This window comes from Lacerta agilis, chromosome 10 (assembly GCF_009819535.1).
Source record: "Lacerta agilis isolate rLacAgi1 chromosome 10, rLacAgi1.pri, whole genome shotgun sequence".
Lineage (NCBI taxonomy): Eukaryota > Metazoa > Chordata > Lepidosauria > Squamata > Lacertidae > Lacerta > Lacerta agilis.
Genome location: NC_046321.1, coordinates 38973548 through 38995890, shown reverse-complemented (window position 1 = coordinate 38995890; position 22343 = coordinate 38973548). Strand labels below are relative to the sequence as shown.

Below are 22343 nucleotides of genomic sequence, written 5' to 3'. Positions count from 1 at the left end.
CATATATAAGATTGGACTATTAACTGTAGAAGTGAAAGATCACCTCTTATATGTGAATAAGTAAAATAAAATCTCTCTCTCTCTCTCTCTCTCTCTCTCTCTCTCTGTGTGTGTGTGTGTGTGTGTATTGGCTGCATATTTTAATTTTTTTTATGAAATGCTTTGTTCTTGAGCAAAACTGTGGGGTGCAACTTTTTAAATAGACCTCATTGCTGCTTGTACAATAATTTTATTAAGCAAAGCAGCAAAAGCTACTATTGCTACTCTTTCAGACCTAGGAAGGGCCTGACTTTCTATCTCCCACTGTATTAAGAAGCTGGAGAGCCTGAATCTAGATTGCTTCCTGCTTCCCTTCCCTTTCATTACTATGGAATTATACTGAAGCATGCTCTTTTTTCCAGGCATACCTGTGAAAGCCACAGAAGCTTCAACTACAGCAAAGCCACTGAGAACAAGGCCCACCATATTAAGCCCCCATACAGTGGACACGGCACAAACATTTCCTCATATGCCCCCTGTGCTTGTCACTGAAGCGGTCGAGTCAACATATATTAATCTAAGTACCCAAATGGCAACTGAGAGAGTGGTGACATTTGGAGGACAAACTACAGAGAAAATAGTTACGGATCTTCATTCAGCAACATTGTTACCAGTTCCAGAGCACTCTTCTGAAGGTAGCTACAGCACTACAACACCATCTGTGCTACTTGCACTTATATCCCCAACAACTCTCCCAACCACTAAGGAAGCCACAGCAGCTACAGCAAAGGTGACATCCTACAGCACAAATCCTATCTTTTTTATATCATCGCTCACTGCGACAACAGCTGAACCATCATTGTCTGACTTTCCTCTAATTTCCACTTCACCTATACCACTGAGATCTGCTGGACAAGAATTTGCCTCTGCTAAAACACCTACAAGCATCTTGGTGAGTGGAGGTCTTTCCACAATCAAGTCTCAGGTTTTGGTAGCAGCAACACCACAGCCATCTTTATCAACTGAAAGAACATCTCGTTCAAGTCTTGTGCTGTTTTCAGGTTCACCATTAACAGAAACGCTTACCATGACTTCAAGAACTAGGTCTACTATGACCGAGCCAACTATTCATTTGACTCATTTGCCTGTGCTTACAACAACTCATATTCCCTTATTGGCATCTAGATTTACTGCCTTTTCTTCAAGTCCTCCTTATAGCATATCGGTTTCAGTCTCAATGACAACTCGACCTGACTCAGAAATGCTGCTGCCTACATCTCTATCATCACCAGAAGCACTTATAACACCTTCTGAACACACTGTTCCCTTAACCACAGAGCATTTTTCTACTACAACACCATCCTCAGCTGCTTCACCAAGCCCTACAACGATGCGGTCTTCATTGAGTCCCCATGTGACACTGGCAATGTCTACACTTGTGTCTCCTCCAGTTACGTCTCAAATGTCCAAAGCAACTGGAGAAGTTACAATTATCTCAAAGAGCTTTCATATAGGCCCTTCCACTGCTTCGCTTCCAGATGTTCCTCAAACCTCCCAATCACTTGAAACAAAAACAGTTCCAGCAGAAAGCAAGCATGCATTGCACATTGGTTCATCTCCAGTGCCAACTGTTTCTGTAAGTTCATTAGAGTTTGCTGGTACCAGAGCTTTGCCAAGTAGAACCCCTTTGTTACCTACGAGTATTTTATATGATACAACACAAATGACTCCGAAAACAAGTATGCATTCAGCTGGCCCACACACAGGATTAAAAACTGATTCTACTGTTAAAAGTGTGGGTAGTTTCTCCACTTCTGCAGTGCTTCTAGGACATCTATCTGCTTTCACAGGTTCGTCCACATTACTTACAGTGTTACCAAAAACTTCTTCTGTCTCAGCCTCTTATTCTGAAAGCTCATCGGTGATTCCCACAATTGGCATAACTTCTGCTGTGATGCCAGCTAGCACTCTCATACAAATGCCAGTTGGTGAACATCCTACCTCAACAAGCCCAGGTTCTTATCCTTCAGCAATTCCTTTGTCAACTTTAAGTCCAACTATTTCCACAATAAATGCTTCATCTTTGCCTCCACTGGTGGCCTCTGATATGCCCATGCTATTTTTAGGAACTAGGAGTTCCTCTTCAGTGGATGGCAGAACATTATCTTCATTATCCAGTGCAATCAGTACTCATTCTTCAGAGCCAGCATTTACCGTGGGTGTTCTTTGGAATATGACATCAACAGCAACAAATGTCACTGAAAAGTATACTCTTAGCTCACCAGTAAGTTTACTACCTTCCTCTGCAGGCACGATAGTTCCTAGCAAAACTGCGCTAGTCACTGAACTTTATCCTATCAGTTTTGAGTACCACACTGCTACTACTTCATTCCCAATTCCTACTACCTCCCAAACACTTAAACACACTCCAAACTTTACTTTGTTTACACCCAAACCTTCCACAGAAGCCTTCAGAACTATACCCATTAAAATGGATGAAGTGACTACCTCAGGTTGGATAGAGCCGGGAGCGACACATGCTACAGAACTTCGAAATGTGACCGCATATGCCTCAGAAAGTAACCAGACCTCAGAAATACAAGAAAAAGTCACTAAGTACACAAGCACTGAGGAATCTTTGCTGCTTCCCACTCAGATGACTCTTGCTATCAGTGAAAGCAGAAGCGCTTCGGTGAAACCAGTCTCTCTCTCAGACGATCTGATAGATGTAACATTATCTGATTGGTCTAGAGTTCCTCCACCAAAATCAATTAGGCCTTACTACAGTGTGGCTGAACCTGAGGAAATGAGAACAACCAGCATGCAGAATGTCACAATAGCAGATTCAACTCACTCAACTGCAGAGCAATTGGAGGCCCAAACTTCAAAGGCTGAAATGGAGATGGTGACTACAGATAGTGTAGAATATGCTTCCTTTGGCACAATGATACATACATTAATACCTGCGACATCCCCAGAATGCACGGTGAGGACATTTTCACCTACTTATTTAATTTACTTAACATTCTAAAATTTTATTAGACCATTTATTATTTTGATTTGTACATTATTCCTTTTTGTTCTTCAAAGCTGCTTCAAAGACAATATCTTTATCGTCATAATATGCAGACATACACTCTGGAGTTTATTTTTCCTTTTTTGTATGGTGAAGGGGCATCTTGGTTCATGGAATAAAATCAAGACTGGTGTTAATGTCTCCCAATTCTCCCCCCATTATGAAACAGCCAAGGTATCTTGATCCAGTAGACAGATGTAGCCAGTACGTGTGCATTAATATGGGATGGATGCTGTACAACCTCTCAAAGAACTGCCATAAGACTGTGGAGAAGCCTGACTGTGGTTTTCGTGGGATGCCAGTCCAAGTAAACAGTGACAGCTGCTGTCCAGAATGGGAATGTCCTTGTAAGTTCTAAATCCCTGACATACAGTGAAGAAAAAGTAACATACTTCTTAGGATATACTCTACTGCTGCATAGGAATGTGCCTATTGACTTAATAATATATGAAGCAGTCCTAGGAAATGATACAATGATGTCAGGAAATCCTATTCCTTGAATGTAACCCCCACAGTTTAACTTCAGAGTAAACATGCATAGGATTGTACTGCTGAACAGTTGTCATTTTTTAAAAAAGTATTTTTCTATTCAGTAGACTTTCTGTGCATTTCAATAAGTGAAGCAACCCCCTCTAGCAAAATAAGTCCTTTGTCATTATTATTTTTTAAAAAATAAATCTCTGAATTGCTGGTTACTAGATGTCAAATTTTTTCCTAGGTCAATGTTCTGTCCTGTCTGAACTGAGCATTATTACATTTGATGGAAATAACGTGGCATTGTATAAAGTAGCGTCCTATATTTTAGTCAAGCTCCCCACAGAAATTATTGTTGCTCATATTGAAAGATGCCCTACAAATCAGGTAGGAGTCTTGTGTACTACTATGCAATATTAAAAGGGTTAACTCCCCCCCCCCCAAAAAATTGTTTACACTGTTTTTAAAAGGAAATTTGCAACTCAATATTATCTCTAGTAACAAATAAATGAGATCATTGTTTCTATTATGTATTATAATCTGATAATGTCCAATCCTTGTGTCAGGGATTCTAGACAGATTCTTCATTGACCAATTAGCAGAACTGTAGTATTAGAAATGGGACGCGGGTGGCGCTGTGGTCTAAACCACAGAGCTGTGGGCTTGCCAATAGGAAGGTCAGCGGTTCAAATCACCATGATGGGGTGAGCGCCTGTTGCTCGGTCCCTGCTCCTGCCCACCTAGCAGTTTGAAAGCACGTCAGAGTGCAAGTAGATAAATAGGTACCGCTCTGGCAGGAAGGTAAACGGTGTTTCCGTGCGCTGCTCTGGTTCACCTGAAGTAGCTTGGTCATGCTGGCCACATGACCCGGAAGCTGTCTGTGGACAAATGCTGGCTCCCTCGGCCTATAGAGCAAGATGAGCGCCACAACCCCAGAGTTGTCCGCGACTGGACCTAACGGTCAGGGGTACCTTTACCTTTACCTAGTATTAGAAATATGGATCTTATGTAATGCTGTAATTATACTGCTTTATGTAACTGTGATTATAACCCATGTTTATACCTATTTTTCAGAGTGCCAATTCAATAAGAAGACTAGTGAGTATTATTCTAAATACGATAATAATATATCTGTAAGCGAACACTACAATTCGTGCTGATGGTGCTATATAGTTCTCTGTGTTTGCTTTCTTTCAAGGTTCCACCTGGAAGTGCATCGGGTCTTTGTTTTAAGAAACTTAATGTAACAACACCTTCACATATAGTACTTATCAATCGTTTAGAAAGAAAGGTGAGTTAAGAGGAATATTCAGTGAAGACTAATACTATTAGAAATCTATTGTGGATAAGTAAAAGAAATAGGAAAACCTTTGCCAGAATTGCAAACATGCTTTTAGATATTTGGGATTATGATGAACAAGTCATATCTCCTAAGTACCCCATTGGTTGGCCTTCAGAGGGTCAAATTAGATATCATGTGGGAGATTTAAGACTGGATTGCCTGACCATGACAAATCATTTATTTTCCTAGCCTGGCCTCAAGGGGGCAAACTAAATGGTAGAAAGCAAGTGATTAAAAATGTGCTTTGATTGGCCATGTCTATTTATTTACAAAGAAGCAGCAATGAGGCTGTGGCAGATTGAGGCGTTTCACCTAGATACAGTTATCCTGCATTTTTTTTAATTTCTTTATTTTTAGGTGGTTGTGGATTCTATGGTTCAGCCTTTGCCTTTCTCCAAACATAGTTTATGTATTCAAGATACTGGTGCTATGTATGTAGTCAACACGCCAGCTGGCATCAACATTAAGTGGGCTCATGTCACAGGCATTATAGATATCCAGTATGGCTTTCATTCTAATACATCTACCAAGACTGAAGGACTTTGTGGTGAGAATATGGTTTCTAATCAATATCTTCCTTTTGATCCGCTACTGTTGTATTTCTTAAAAAAAATTAGCAGAGTATGCTTGCTATCCAGTGTCCTGCCAACCAAAACCAAAACTCTTATCCATGATCTGATGTCTGCCTTCCTGTCTCACTCACTCACTCACTCACTCACTCACTCACTCACTCACCCCACCACCCCAGATACTGGTATTGCTGGTAAAGCTTGTGTCTTGTTCAGCAGCAACTTCCAATGACCGTATTAACATAGAAGAAGAGTACAGGTGGCAACCATTTTAGGCGGGTCCACGTGATGCACGATCGCTGACATATGGGTCCTTTTGGACCCAGAAGAGGGAAGAACGGGGGTGGAGCAGGGCCCATTGGGGCTGGGAACAGAACCCCTGCACAACATAGTCGTCGCCTGTAGTTAGTAAAGGACTTACTTGTATCTATCTGCCGGAAGATGACTGGATCATAACAGGACCTTTTTACATTAATGGTGAAAGAAATTTATACTAGATTGTATCAATCCACACATCGAGATTAGCTTTTCTGCCTGCTCTCAGCTCTTTCCCTATTGCTCTTTCCCTGTTGCAGAATAAATCAAACCTTTTGATTTACTGTCTAACATATTAAATGTTCTATACTCATTTGTTAAGGTGTCTGCAATGGCGATCCAGCGGATGACCTGAAAATGCAAAATAGAACCATAATTACAAATGTGGATGAAATTGAGGCTTTTATTAAGAGTTGGGAAATCGAGAAATCTGTTGATCTAACAACAAGGAGACCTGTAAGAAACTGTACAGAAGATAACTGTACATACTGCATGGAACTCTTACATAGATGGGCTTTTGCCCCATGCCACAAAAAAGTAAGTATATACAAAGGAGCAAGCACTGTCTCCAGAAGATCATATCTAGCAATTCAGGGCACGCTAATATCAAGCATATAAATTAAATTTGAATACCTCTGAAATGTTTTTAATGGTTTCATCACCTGAGGGCACTGTTCTAGAAATTGTGAGGGGAGGAAGGGGATTAACTTTCTTTGTAAGATAAGTGCTTACTAGTGCTTACTAAGAGAAGTGCTCATCTAATGTATTGTGAGTGGACTCAGTTCCAAGATGGAGAATAAGTGCCTCACAGTTGCTGCAGGTATCTGAGAACTCAAATATTTGCCACACACCTCTGATATTCTGGTGTGTCTCCATGAAGGTATTGAACAACTGTGAATTTGAGAGGGTTTTTTTTCCTTATGCACCCATGAGGTTGTATTTACTATTTAAAATGACATTATTCTCTCTCTCTCTCTCTCTCTCTCTCTCTCTCTCTCTCTCTCTCTCTCATTTTTTGTTCCTAGTGAAGATAAAAGAAATTTACTCATCAATTAATGAGTGTTAATTGATCAATCACTATATAATGTATTTTAATGTAGGTTTCACCCCAAGACTTTTGTGAAAAAATGTGGATCAACAATACATATTTTTGGAATTATGAATGCGATGCTCTTTCTGCATATGTAGCACTGTGCAACAAACATAACATCTGCATTAAGTGGAGAACACCAGATTACTGTTGTAAGTATACTACTTCTCCTTCTCTCTCCCTGCTACCTCAGCTGCTTGAATTAGCAGAAGAAAATGTCAGCAGTGTTTATTTCCCTCTGTGTGTCTGACATGTAGCTCTCCGTTGTCCTGATGGGAAAGAATACCAGCCTTGTGTGCAACCGTGTGCTGCTAAAACATGCCTAAATAAATGGTTCTATGAAGAATCGCCATGCTCCTACTTAAGAGAAGACTGTGTTTGTAAAAATGGAACCATTCTTCACAGAACAGACTCTGATCTCTGCATTCCAGAAGAAAAATGTGGTGAGTAAACCTATAGCTATCTAAGCACATTTACCCGCACTAGGCCCAAGCGTGCTTGGTTTCTGGTGGGGCAGAGACATGGTTTTTATCTCTGTCATTTATTTATCCAAAGAATTTGAAATTAATAGACAGCCCAGAGTACCTCCAGCTTTTTCTATTCCCAAATGAGTGCAGCTTGAAAAACTGTGCTCCATCTACAGAATGCAAAATCACTGCCACTGTTTATCCTATGCATGTTGATTCAGCAGTGAATTTCTGCGTAACAGTCCATAGGATTGCAGTCTGCGTTTGTTTTAAAATTTGCCATATTACAAATTTCTTGGTAAGAATCCTTCAGTGTCCCTGACCATATCCCTGATAGTGATTCCAAAAAGGTGGATTCATAATTTTTGTGGGCCAAGGTGAAACAATGTTAACATTTTAGTTGAAGACTAATTATAAAGGAGTCAAAAGGCTTTCCAGTGTGATTATTCATACAACCCAGTTGTTGCCATTTCCACAGGGAGCACCTAAATATTTAATGATGTCAATATAGGGTCCACACTGCCTTTCCCCACTACTTGCTGTCTCGAAGCGGGTCAGGTATCTGTTTTTGCATTGCAATAAAAATCAAACTCTATAAAGGAGGCGATTGTAGATGGTAATTCTGGGTTTGTGTTCTAGAATTAGTTATATGAGCATGCAGTCAAGCTGATTAACTGGAGATTAGGAGCCATTAAGCTGTTATTAATTTAACAATCACCTTTTGTATAAGTCTCAAGGCGATTAACAATCATTCAAACAACTGGGTTTTAAAAGAATACAAAATATAGGTTTTAAGGCAATGCAAATTCACACCCAAAGCATAATAAAAATATTATACTAAAAAAAAAAATCACACCCAAAACAGACCTACCGAAAAATCATCTAGAAAACTTTGTCAAAACAAAAATGTCTTTGACTATTTCTGGAAAGTACGTATTGTGGGAACCCACCTTAGCTCAACAGCAATGCTGTTCCACAAAACTGGGGCAACCATACTGAATGCTGTGGAGCAGGCTCCTAATATTTTAGGGACACCCATAAAAGAGACTCTACTGCAGAATGCAGTGGCCTAACAGGCTGGTAGGGTGGTCTCTCAAGCAACCTGCTCCCAAGTTGTGTTGGGTTTTGTATGTTTGTACCAAAACCTTGAAATAGGCCTGGTAGCATGTAGGCAACCTGTTCTTGTAAAGATAGCAAGCTCAAAGGTTGCTAGGTCTTAGAGACAGGATACTTCTGGCGAATGAATATCAAATGCATGGGACATTTTCATGCCCTGTTTTGTAAGCTTCAAGAGTCGTTTAGCTGTCAGCTGCTGGAAATAGGATGGTGGATTAGATGGAACTCAAATTGACCCAGTAAGGCAAGTCTTCATTTTCACAATGGTTCATAAAATCACATCAGCTTCTTTAACTGGACCATGATGAAGTAAATGGGTAATTTGTGCAGAACCATGAACTCTGATGCGCATAAGTTGCTAGTCAGGAAAGCAGATAATTCTATTTTGGTCATAGATCTTGAGTAACTAAAAACTCTTTTAAGTTGCACAGTTTTTCAAATGATAGTCTACAAATATGTTCCGTGAAGACATGTAAGCCCCTTAACTAGAAGTTGTATATGTAGTAATTTCCTGATTTCTAATTGGATATGGCTCATATTTTCTGTCTTTCTGAAGGATGTTATGCTCTCTTTCGTTTATAGCATGTACTGACAATGCAGGGCATCCCCGTTCGGCTGGAGAGGTTTGGAATGGCTCCAAGAAAGGGTGCTGCATGTATATGTGTGTGGAGAATGGGAGCATTATTGCCGTAGAGCCTGAATGCAAGAAAGAGGTGCCTCCGATATGCCAGCGAGAGGGTGAAGTGATTATTAATGTGGTCGAGGAAGGGGCTTGCTGTCCAAAGAAAGTCTGTGGTAGGTAATGTTTATGAGGTGCTATATTATTATGTTGAAAGGAATTGATCTGTGTGCCAATAAAATTTGTCAAATTGCTTATGATTAGAGAGAATTAATAATTCCTCATGGATAAACCCAGTGCTGAAGTCTTGGAGAGAAAAACAAACGAACACACCGGTATATCTATTATGGTTCTGATCTCTGCTATAAGCTATAAAAAGGCTCCCCTCTGAGTTGTGATGGAAATGTCCAATCACCATTCAGCTGAGGAACTGGTGGTGGTGGGTGTCTAGATTCAAAGACCTACCTGGTTACACCCCATCATAGGAATGTGGGAGATGGGACTGTGGTTTACATACTTCTCCACAATTAAGGAGCATAATTAGGCTATCCAAAAGGCTTGCTTGGATGTTTACAGAAGTGCAAAAAAATAAAAATAAAGATGTATAGCACTCTTCTTAGCATCTTTGTGATTCTCCACTTCAAACTCTGACTTCTCTGTTTCCATTTCATTGTTGTTGTTGTTTAGTCATTTAGTCGTGTCTGACTCTTTGTGACCCCATGGACCAGAGCACACCAGGCACTCCTGTCTTCCACTGCCTCCCGCAGTTTGGTCAAAGATGAGCCCCTCCATTTCATTATGAACTATCATATAGCTGCACTATCTTAATGTCATGGACTGGCTGCATGCAGAGGGGTGGTGGGAGGTACCAGCTGAGGAACCCCCCAGGGGAAGAGGGCTCAGAGCCAGAGGATTGGTGATAAGATGATGATGAGCAGTCAGAGGCAACAGGGTTTAGTGAGCAGGGAAAGGCTGTGGCAGAGAGCAATGGAGAATCTGATGCTGAAGTGGAGGCTGGAAAGAATGGTAGGCAAGAGGTAGAGATGAAACAGTCTGCTGAAGAATCCAGGGAGTCTCCTCCTCCTTCTGCTGTGACCAGATCTCCTTCTTCCTGGTCTCCCAGAACACACAGAGAAATGAAAAGAGCAGAACAGAGACTGGTTGTGTGCAGACACAGTCTGAGACAACTTAGGAAACACCCTGAAGAGGAGGAGCCTTAGAAAACAGTGGGACCTTCAGTCCTTGCAACTGCCTCCTTGGGGCAAGACTAACTGGGATCACTAGGCCTTTACTGTTTTAGCTTCTTTGAAGAAAGAGTTAACTTCACTAACACTGTGTTTTTTAATTGCTGACCTACACTTGACTCTGGCTGCTGACACTTAAGTGTGGTGTAGTGGTTAAGACTCGTAATCTGGTGAACCAGGTTCTCATCTCCGCTCCTCCACATGCAGCTGCTGGGTGACCTTGGACTAGTCACACTTCTTTGAAGTCTCTCAGCCCCACTCACCTCACAGAGTGTTTATTGTGGGGGAGGAAGGGAAAAGAGATTGTTAGCCGCTTTGAGACTCCTTCAGGTAGTGATAAAGTGGGATATCAAATCCAAACTCCTCCTCCTCCTCCTCCTCCTCTTCTTCTTCAAATGAAGAAAAACAGATTTTGCAATTGACAGGCTGAAAATGTTGACATACTTTGTGTAAATATTTATTGTTGTTGTTGTTGTTATTTCTATCCTGCCTTTGAGAAAAAACTTATGTGTTTAAAATAATTGACCCATATCCTAATAAATAATAAACCAAGGTATTATAATATTAAGCATGACTAATTGTAGAATAATTTTTTTATTTGGAACATCCATCCTTCCTTGTATGAAGTGAACAGTTGCTTCAGTATTTGCATCTTCTGATAAATAGTAGTTTTCAAAAATAGCCTTGAAGTTATGAATAGGTGTCATCTTCATGAAAACGTTTGATAGCACTATGCTAAATGGGCCAATCTTTTTATTTTTATATTTATATTCAGAATGCAACATGACTCTATGTGATCCTCTTACTCCAGCTTGCAGAAGTGTAGAGAAATTGGTAGTGGTATACGATCCTTTTTCATGCTGTCCTCAGTACCGATGTGGTAAGTGATAATTAATGCTCATTTATTTTTATTTTATTGTACGTATAGCCTGCTTTCTTTTCATCTTGGAACAAAAGTTGGCATACATGTGGTCAGATTGAAAAATTACATCAAGAGATTGGTCATCTATGTATGTGTAGCTCTTCTGAGGATTTAAAAATAACAAGTTTTTACTAGAGAAACTATTTTGTGTTGTTGTTTTTTAATTCAGAATGTGATCCATCAGCATGCCCTAATGCTTCCCGTCCAGAATGCAGAGAAGACCAATTTCTCGTCGAGGCAAAACAGGAGGATCCTTGCTGTTTTTCTTATTTGTGTGGTAAGGAAGCTTTCCCATGCTGGTAAATTCATGAGTAAGCAGGGGATTCCAGATTATCTACAACTGAAAATGTAAGAGCCCTGCTACATCAGGCCAATGGCTTATCTAATCCAGCATTGCCTTCCCACCACTTTGTGTCATCAGAAGATGCAGGATATTATGAGAGAGGGAGGAAGATGTCACCCTATCAACTTCTCCACAGTGTTACAATGCATAATTTGTGCATCTCTATCATGTCCTCCCTAATTCGCCTTTTTCTTAAGCTAAAAAGTCCCAAACACTGTAACTGTTACTCACTAAAATAGTTTTGGCAGCTCCTTTATTATTTTGGGTGTTCTTTCCTGAAAATACCGAGTTTGGTTTTTCAATTTACCGGTAGTTACATAAGTTGCCTGTTTTTAAAAGTAAGATGTAAGTGCAGCCAATTTTAATGGCTGGTTTTCTCCTCAAGGTATACTGGATATATGTATGCTACTGTTCCCAAATTTTAAAAAGCATAGTATGAATTAGCTCTAAAAAGAAGCTAATCTGGAGCAACTTTATACAACTGCATAGAAATAATTTTGACTTGATTCTCAGAGTAATTTTATTTATTTATGAAGTAACTGAATTTGCTGTAATATAGCACTTCAGATAGTGGGAGTCTATGAGAACTTAGCTGAAGACATCTAGGCTTCAGCTGAGACTTTTCAAGGCTATACCATTTTTGAGATTGTTATGTCATTCCAAAATGTTTCACTTCAGGAAAATGAGGAACACAAATCTAAATAAAATAAATTTATAAAAGTTGTTTTATACAATTGTATGTCAGTGTAGATTTGAGGTACCTGCAAAATTCATCTGATTTCTCTCAGCTGTACATTGGCTGCATCTAGGAATTAAGTACTGATTTGGTGAAATCTACCAGAATGAAGAGTGACCCAATGCTAGGGTTCGCCTCAGTATCAAATTAACATTAGATCTCTACAATACTACAGCTGTATAAGTTTTAAACCACTATTAGGTATTCTTCATTGTCTTCCAGCACTTTTTAATGGCAGCTTCATATATATATTAACTGGATGTTTGATTTATTTTCTCCTACAGTTTGTGAATCCTGCATTGAACCTATTCCATTATGCAATGAAGGGGAAATTCTCACTGTGGATCTTAGCTCCACACATTATTGTTGCCCTCGTTACCACTGTGGTAAGGTCTGCTTTGTTAATATATCTTGGGTTAATATGACTGCTTCTATTACCATTCAATTACTGTTGCAGTTACCAGGCAGTGGTATCAGTGTGGGACCTGGCAACTCTTTATTTGTTGATGTTTTACTAATGCTAATCTTTTTTTTCTTTTTAATTACATCACTTCCTGCAGTCTGTGATGAGAATCACTGTAACTTACCTCTTCTGAACTGTTCTGCTGATATGAAGCTGGTGAAGAAGAGAATAGCTGGGCAGTGCTGTCCAGACTGGAATTGTGGTAGCTGCTTTTTATTTTTATCAATAATTGTTTGAATAAGCAATGTATGGCCACTTTCCCCACTGACTGATCCTTCTCTGTCTGTCCATCTCTCCTCAGAATGTGACTGTGAAAGTACTACTATCCCATCCTGTAAAGTGGTAAGACATGTTTGCCTTGGAAGCAGTTTAGTAACATATATAACGATTCATTTTTTAGTGGAGAACAGCAATATCTCAAGGATGATACTGACTCTTTAGCTTCCTCCATGAAGCAAAACACGGTCACGCATATTTCAAGCACTGCTATTTCTCATTAATTTGACTTAAAAAATAATAATAATAATCACTTGAGCCACAAAGTGTTAATTATTTGTTCCGAGTCATTGCCTTTATAAATAAGCAAAGGTCGATGCATATTAACGTATTATTATGAATGCATAGTTGATATTTGGGGGAGGGGTATATTTGTTTTAGTGTTTTTATTTATTTGGAGAAATAGATGGGATGGGAAAAATTAAAATAAATAAATTTAAAAATTTGAAGATTCTTACTTTGAGGCCCTTTTTTTTAGTCTGTTCTACTATCATGTTAGGGATGCGGGTGGCGCTGTGGGTTAAACCACAGAGCCTAGGGCTTGCTGATCAGAAGGTCGGCGGTTCGAATCCCCGCAACGGGGTGAGCTCCCGTTGCTCGGTCCCCGCTCTTGCCCACCTAGCAGTTTGAAAGCACATCAAAGTGCAAGTAGATAAATAGGTACCAACTCCAGTGGGAAGGTAAATGGCGTTTCTGTGCGCTGCTCTGGTTTGCCAGAAGCGGCTTAGTCATGCTGACCACATGACCCAGAAGCTGTACGCCGGCTCCCTCGGCCAGTAACGCGAGATGAGCGCCGCAACCCCAGAGTCGGACACAACTGGAACTAATGGTCAGGGGTCCCTTTACCTTTACTATCATATTGGGATGTGGGTGGCGCTGTGGGTTAAACCACAGAGCCTAGGGCTTGTCAATCAGAATGTCGGTGGTTCGAATCCCCACAACGGTGTGAGCTCCCGTTGCCTGGTCCCTGCTCCTGCCAACCTAGCAGTTCGAAAGCATGTCAAAGTGCAGGTAGATAAATAGGTACCACTCTGGCAGGAAGGTAAACAGTGTTTCCGTGTGCTGCTCTGGTTCACCAGAAGCGGCTTAGTCATGCTGGCCACATGACCCGGAAGCTGTCTGTGGACAAAACGCCGGCTCCCTCGGCCTATAGAGTGAGATGAGCACCACAACTTCAGAGTTGTCCGTGACTGGAACTAATGGTCAGGAGTACCTTTACCTTTACTATCATATTCTGTTCTAACACCTGTTCTACATCTGTTCTGCCACCATCAGTCATAGGTATGCAGAAACTATATAGGATATGTGAAGGATAAGATTGTGCCTAAGTCTGTGTATGACTTAGTTGGATATTGCCCTATGGTTTTAAATATTATCCCAGACATGTTTCAATTTGCCAACACACATAAAAATGCATGGGCCTCTTTATTATCTGTAAGAATGTAGACTTGTTCTGAAATGTATATACACTTTAAATTATGTTGACTTTTGTAATATGTGAGCTTTCAAACAAACCGCTTTCGTTCCATTTTTCTAGCTTTGCTTAAACAAATATTTCCCGTGACCTGGGAAATGTCTGATTGAAAATCCCTATCTATCACAGTGTGATAAAACGTTGATTTGTCTGTTATACCCTTCCTAAATAATATAAAGAGTGCGGTGCATAGTTCAATGTGGTAGATGCTTTATCATGTGCCTAATATTGCCGTTAATTCTAAAATCATGACGGTATGAGGAAAGCAAATAAGTGATCTGATATACAGTGGTACCTCAGGTTACGAACTTAATTCCTTCTGGAAGTCCGTTTTTAACCCGAAGCGTTCTTAACCCAAGGCGCACATTCTCTACATAGGACTTCCACGGCCCTGGAAGCGGATTGTGTTCGTATCCTGGGGCAAAGTTCGCAACCCAGAACACCTACTTCCAGGTTTGTGGGGTTCGTAATCCAAAGCGTTCGTAAGCAGGGCGGTTTGTAACCCGAGGTACCATTGTATATTCTGTAGTGTTTTTTAAAAGGGGTCTATGGGGCTATGATGAGGGAGCAGGGAGGGATTGCTGAGCATTTGCCAAGGCCTGCTCCGTCTCAGTCAGTTTTCACCTGCCTTCTCTGAGTATATAAGCAGTGAGAGGAAAGAGCAGCAGCCTGCAAGTACTTTGCATTCTTCTGCTTGGTTTTTTCCCCTGAGGAATAAAGAAATCCTCTTGCTTTTGTTAACATGCGCATGTAACTGTGCCAGTTTGTTTATCAGAAGTTAGTTTTCTCGGTCTCATAGATGAAAATGCATGTGCATATATTTGGACACGAATGACACTGCAACATCATTTTTAATGTCACAGGGAGAAGTTCAGAGAATAGATGGCAACGTTTCTAGCACGTGTGGCTGCTCGCAGTACACTTGTGGTATGTTGTGTGTGTGTGTGTGTGTGTGTGTGTGTATTCAATATTATTAAGATTCTTATATATATCCAATATTGTCAATATTTGTTTTTAATAGATACATATGTCTGTTTGGCAGCAAACCCCAGAAATCTTCTACTCTTAAAATTCTCACTGAATTCTTGGCATGCAATTAAAGAATTGCATTTAAATGCAATTAAATTGAGAAAGGGGCTACCTGATGGAATAGAAATATTTCATACTCACTAGCTTTATATCAGCCATGTTTCTCAAGGCTACTACTTCACACATTGTTGATATGGCAAGATAAATCATGTTCTTTTCATATCTGACTTTGAGCCAAAGGGAGGGTATACATTAAAAAATAAAATATAAATTTAATTAATTGGTATAAACTTAATTAAAATTAGATACAAAGCTGTATAGTGTGAAAAGCATAACTGGATAAGCATTGAAGGCCTATCTTTTACTGAAAGCAGAGACATTCTGGATTTGTAAGTAAAATCGTGATCTGGATTTATTTCCCTCAGAACTACAAACATTCCAGGGGATTTAGCAATGATAGACTTGATAGAATACCAGGATTATGTGGAGGGTTTTGTTGTTGTGTGTACACATATAGAAATACATAAATTTTCTGTGTCAGATAGAGGCTCCAATGCTTCTTAAAGGTAGAAGATTTCTACAGGTTTATAACTTGTTGTGCGTTCAACCTTTTTAACACAACTATTTCATTTTTTTACGTTAGAAAAGGATAATGTCTGTGTATTCCAAGAGGTCACCATATTGAGCCCTGGTCAGTCCATGATTCAGTATTTGGATGAAGATCATTGTTACATAGCAAGATGTTCACAGGAAAAAGACCCTAGCACAGGATTTCATGCCATGGATCTGATCGTAGTTAACTGTTCCCAAAAATGTGAAGCTGTAAGTATTGCTAAAATGTAAGGGTGAAGTCATTTGTGAATATAATCTATAAGGATGTAGTTGATCTTTAAATTTACTCCAAAAAATTGTAGTCAGTGTCATGTACAGATGTTTTAAGTTTTGCTTCAACAATGTATTCGTTATTGCTTGAAAAACTTTGATCTAATGCAGGCTTTCTCAAACTCGGCCCTCCAGATGTTTTTGGCCTACAACTCCCATGATCCCTAGCTAGCAGGACCAGTGGTCAGGGATGATGGGAATTGTAGTCTCAAAACATCTGGAGGGCTGAGTTTGAGGAAGCCTAAACTAATGAGTTGGATTCAATGCTTCCATTCCTCTGATGGAAGCTCCTCCACTTAGTGAAATGAAATATTTGGGTCCAGTACAGTGACTGGGAAAGACTTATCTGAAGAGAGCCACAGCTAGATGGACCAATGCTCTGACTGCATTCAGCAAAGCTTCCTTTGTTCCTTTGGTGCGATATTGCCAGGGGCGTAGTTAGCTGCTCTGGCACCACAGGGGCGGGACGATCCGCCCACAGGGGTGCTGCGGTGATCTGCACACGGGGGTGCCATGGTGATCCACGCACAGGGGCACTGCGGCAATCCGCGCACAAGTACACTGTGACAATCCGCCCAGGGGGGCGCCGCAGCATGGCGAGCTGCCCACAGAGTCCACCTGGTGGATGCAAGCCCCACACTGCTGTTTTGGGCAGCACGGGGCCCCAAGCCAGCACGTCACTCCCAGGACAGACGTGTGGCTTGGGCGTGCTGCAGGCCAGGCCCCGCGGTAAGTGCTGGCCCCCACAGTGTGCTATTTTGTCAAACCCCCCCCCCAAGGATGACACCCGGGATGACCCGCACCACCTGCACCCCTCTTTCTACGTCCCTGGATATTGCATATCCACAGGTCAGCTTTGCCTTCTTGCCAGGTGCTGTAGTCTAAACCACAGAGTCTCCTGGGCTTGCTGATCAGAAGGTTGGTGGTTCGAATACTCGTGATGGTGTGAGCTCCCGTTGCTCTGTCACAGCTCTTGACAACCTAGCAGTTTGAAAGCACGTCAGTGCAAGTAGATAAATAGGTACTGTTGTGGTGGGAAGGTAAACATCATTTCTGTGTGCTCTGGTTTCCGCCATGATGTTCTGTTGTGCCAGAAGCGGTTTGGTCATGCTGGCCACATGACCCGGAAAGCTGCCTGTGGACAAACGCCTGCTCCCTCAGCCTGAAAGCAAGATGAGTGCCACAACCCCATAGTTGCTCTTGACTGGACTTAACCACCCAGGGGTCCTTTTTAACTTGCCATTGAGCAGGATAGTTTTTGGCCTGCATGATGAGACCACTGGAAGAAATCCTCCCCCCCCCTGTTTTTCTGGAACAGTGGCACCCTTTCTGCACCTCTCTCCTTATTTACTTATATTAGGCAGAGGCCTCCTAGACTGTGGATAGTAAAACAAAATCAGTTTTAGTGTGTAAATTGCATGAGAAAGCTTTCCCTCTCAGTTGGTCTAAGGGCTGGTGGCGGTAGTTACAAGATGGCAACCTGTTTACAGCAATGACATGGGAACAAAGAAATGCACAGAAAACCATAATATCAACATTTTGCTATCACAACACATTAAATCCATGACATGGTTGTAGTTATTAGTATGTATTTGAAAGTAATGCTTTAAATATTATCCCTTTTAAACACAAAATATCTATCTTTTTAACAGCACCAAGTATATGTCCCATCTCCTAGTCAACATGCTTGTTGTGGTTCCTGCATAAATGTGTCCTGTATTTTCTATTCTGGCAACGGAACCTCAGTCATTTATGAAGTAAGTCCTCCTGAAAAGCTGAAAAAAACTGACTACATTATCAGAATTCAGACTATGTTGTCTTTAATTTATAAAAAAAATATTAAATCCTATAGAAGTTGTTCCACATATTCCTACTCTTGAGTCAAACTTTCTTTGATTGGAAGCCACCTTGAATATTTGGTGCTTGTGTCCATATGGGCATCATCACAAGCCAGAAAATAGTTAGGGCTGCCACCTGCACAAACTCTTGAGTAAGTCAGGTGGTGTCCAGGCACATTTGATCCAAAACACTATAAATAATTGAAAATCTAATGTGTAGGACCTGAACACAACAATTCAACAGCAGCAGCTCTTTCAGACCTCTTGGTACCAAATTGTTGTTCTAAAATTATGGTCCAGATCTTCATGGGATTTTTCATTCAACAGCACCGCCTCCCTTCTTACTTCACACGAGGTAAAAAACAGCATAAACCTTGGATGCTTTCAGGCAACCTGTATTTTCAACAAAAAAGGACTTTTAACTTACTCCTGCATTTACCTTGATTGTGTGAGTTACACTGTAATGGCCATAGCTACAAACAATTAAAAAATCTGACCAAAAAACTCAAACAAACCTGTAAGAGGCCAGAAAGAAGCTATATCCTCTCAGTTGCACATCCTGCTTTGTAAGTCAGTTTAAACCCGAGTTTCCCCATTTAGATGTCACAGGAAATTAACATGCCATGTACATAGCTGTCACCCTTCCCTTTTTTGCGGGAAATAGTACTGATAGGGGAATTTCCTGCAAAAATAAGGGGAAGGGTGACAGCTATGGACATGTATACAAACAGAGGTGCAGGGCAAGGAGGAAGTGGACAGGCACACCATTCACAGACCAATCCTGTTACATCTCAACTGACCCAACAATTAAAAATATTGGATGCAAACCACAGCATGATGTCTTAGTTTGAAGTGGATGTGCAAACTATGTTCCATCTTAACTGTGGTTGAGTACAGTCGTACCTTGGATCTCAAACGCCTTGGCTCCTGAACAAATTGGCTCCCGAACGATCGAAACCCAGAAGTGAGTGTTCCAGTTTTCGAACGATTTTTGGAAGCCGAACGTCCGGCGCAGCTTCTGCGGCTTCCAATTGGCTGCAGGACGCTCTTGCAGCCAATCAGAAGCCATGCCTTGCTTTTCAAATGGTTCTGGGAGTCAAATGGACTCCCAGAAGGCATTCTGTTCGAGAACCAAGGTACCACTGTATTGCACTGGAACTGAGCAAATCACGGTTAAAGCTGCCTCTATGCCTGCCTCATAGCAAGGTAAGAAGTAAGACTTCTGGTAAGTTGTTATATATGCACTCTCAAGGCAGGGCTTTATAAGCTCAGTTATGGCTCTACTCCAGGCCCTCCAGATGTCTGGGACTACAATTCCCATCATCCCTAGCTAACAGGACCAGTGGTCAGGGATGATGGGAATTGTAGTCCCAAACATCTGGAGGGCCAGAGTTTGCCTATGCCTGCTCTACTCTGTGCCTGGGAATCCCCAAGTAGTGTGAAGGCAACAAACAATGGTGAGTGCTAACAGGAGCTACCCCTCTTGGAAACTGTGGCCTTTGAGAAACAGGAAAGTGTCATTATTGCAGTGAAGATGGTTAATATGGTATTCTCAGAAAACATTGTTTGTGGTCAGCTCCGTTAGCCATTAAACCTTAATGTCAAGTAAATGTTCCTGTGGTCTTTTAATCAGTTCTTTTCTCTCCAGAAGAATAACCTTTGATCTCTCACTTTATAGGAAGGAAGCACATGGGACTCAAACTGCACTAAATATGAATGCACAAAGACTGCTGGTGGTGCAATAGTGCTTGGCTCCAGTGTGGTTTGCCCACCCTTTAATGAGACTGAGTGCACAAAGGTTTGTAATCCTATGCATACCTGTATTGTATACAAATGAGGAAATATATGAAATAACATTTTTCTTGAGGAGCATGCAATCCGCTTGTAATAGTTTAACATAGAGAAACTGTCTACATTTCAGTGTTTTCATTAATCTTTTTTTCTGAATTACGCCAGACGGCAAATAATATCTTACTTACATAAAGTCTTATTTACATAAATGAAAATGTCTTTAACTGGAGTCCATGAGCTTTCTGGGGCAAATGGGGTACTCTCCTTGCTCACATGGGCAGTTCTGCATGAATGCTTGTGGATCTGCTTCTTTCGTTGAAATGAATACATCAGAACTGATTCTAATCGGTGGATTAGAATAAACGTGGCTGATGCAAAGGCTCATGGTCTCCAGATTTTGTAACTCGCAGTGTGTCTGCTCGGAAGAAAACCCAATTGAGTTAATTGGGACTTACTCCAAGATTAATGTGATAAGGATTGCAGCCCCCATTCTTAACATGAAAGTTATAGTTCATCATCGGCACCTGGAGTGCCAAAGATAGAGCTGCCATATGCCCGGAATTTCCCAGGCATAGCTGTTATTCTCCCGCCGAAAATTGCGTCTGGGCGGAATTTCCAAAACTATGGAAAAAATGTCAGGGAAAACCCAGCTGTATGGCAACCTATGTCGGAAGTGTAGGTTTTGTGGCAAATTTCCTAAAAAATAAATAAAAAGGCTCAGAAACTTTTTGAAATATGACAACCCTACCAAAGGTTAGTCGTTCCTGGTTCACAAGAGTCATTCAGACTTATCAAGATGTTCCTATGGGCACAGTCTGTTTTGAAATATTCTTTTTTTTATTTTCCCAGAATGGAGGCACTATAGAGACATATAATGATGGCTGCTGCAGGACGTGTAAGTGGAACAAAAGCTGCATTCAGTGCTAGTTGTATGCTAGTTTGGCTTCGGTTTTGGATAGCTGTGTGTGTTTTTCACTCCTTTTAAGTGGGACATGTGGAAATAAAAAGCATGCCATCCCAAATCATGTAATGTATGTGTAGTCTTAACAAATGTCATTGACAAGCCTTGCTTGATATGGCTGCTCACAGGGTGATTTTGGTTGTGTTTGTGTGTTTTTTGTTAAACTTTTATCTTCTTCTGGAGTATAACCAAATCTCGCCAAATATAGCAGGGGGTGAAACTAAAAGCTACTTTGTATTTTTAATAAATGAGGTTATATATAGCTATAGATATAGATATTTGCCTAGATTGTTCCAGAACAATTCATACACATGTTTGAAATAAAAGTGGAGAATTGATTTATAACAGTGTGATGGTGGTTCTAGGTTCTCCTGCTATGTGTTCTATAGGAATAAATGTTTTCCATCTTCAGTCCAAGCCCATATATAACAAGATATTTAAGTGAGCAAAATTATGCATAAAGAATTTTTTAAAAGAGACAATTTCCATTGTAAGAAGTTATGTATCAAATTGCAGTGTCCAAATGTGAAGGCATTTGCACAAAATATTGTATGGCATATTCCAGTTTCAGGATCAAAAAGGTCTCTGTGACATGAATTAGCACATCCGGATAGTGAAGGACATTGTACACTTGGATTCTCTTTTGACAGTTCCCCCTAGGCTTATTTTTCAGTGACCTAAACATTTCGAAACTTTGATAGCCAGTGGGAACTTAGCAGTGCAATATGACTTTTCACAGGCCTCATTCACATACCACATTAAACCATAGTTCAAATGCAAACAATGTTTAATGTGAATTTGAAGCATGCTGATGCCCACTGCTCAAAAATTTTGCTCTGGTCCTCCCCCATTCCTATTGCTTCCACATCACCAGGAAACAGCCAGTGTCTGGCATGCTCAGGTGTGCAGAGCCAGGACGGTGGTTTATCTTTATTCAAATAAACCATAGGGCAAGATTTGTTCTGCTCAGTGTTTGGGAGAAACAAATCATAAGGCCAGGTTATCATGACAAACAGTCTTTGGGTTGTTTCTTGGTGGTGTGCTGCAGTAGAAGCTTGGAAAGAGTGGAAAAATAATTACTGAGCAGTGTACATTAGCACAGTGCAAATTCACATCAAATCATAGTTTGCTTTTAATTAAGGTGTAATGGAAAGTACGGACTGTACCAGTGTGAGGAATTGTAGACATTTTAACTGAGAAGGAATAAAAAACTTTCAACACTTGTGTGGGCTCTAGAAAGAACAGAACTGGGGGGATCACATACAACTCGAAGCGAAGCACTAAAGAAATACAAAGCAAGCTACACAGATTGGTGGTTCCTAACATCTTTACAAAGG

The 22343-nt window shown here is 40.7% G+C and overlaps 1 protein-coding gene across 1 annotated transcript in view; it reads left to right on the top strand.

Annotated features, from left to right (window-relative positions):
• The window catches only part of OTOGL (otogelin like), an 83707-nt gene that overhangs the window by 56354 nt on the left and 5010 nt on the right, over positions 1-22343 (top strand). The window contains 20 exon segments of the mRNA XM_033162657.1: positions 402-2965; positions 3225-3402; positions 3774-3916; positions 4604-4627; positions 4728-4820; positions 5229-5418; positions 6078-6292; positions 6856-6997; positions 7103-7288; positions 9011-9223; positions 11067-11171; positions 11383-11490; positions 12577-12678; positions 12853-12957; positions 13057-13097; positions 15369-15432; positions 16178-16356; positions 18069-18173; positions 19933-20052; positions 20895-20940. Coding sequence (XP_033018548.1) covers positions 402-2965; positions 3225-3402; positions 3774-3916; positions 4604-4627; positions 4728-4820; positions 5229-5418; positions 6078-6292; positions 6856-6997; positions 7103-7288; positions 9011-9223; positions 11067-11171; positions 11383-11490; positions 12577-12678; positions 12853-12957; positions 13057-13097; positions 15369-15432; positions 16178-16356; positions 18069-18173; positions 19933-20052; positions 20895-20940 — 4923 coding nt within the window.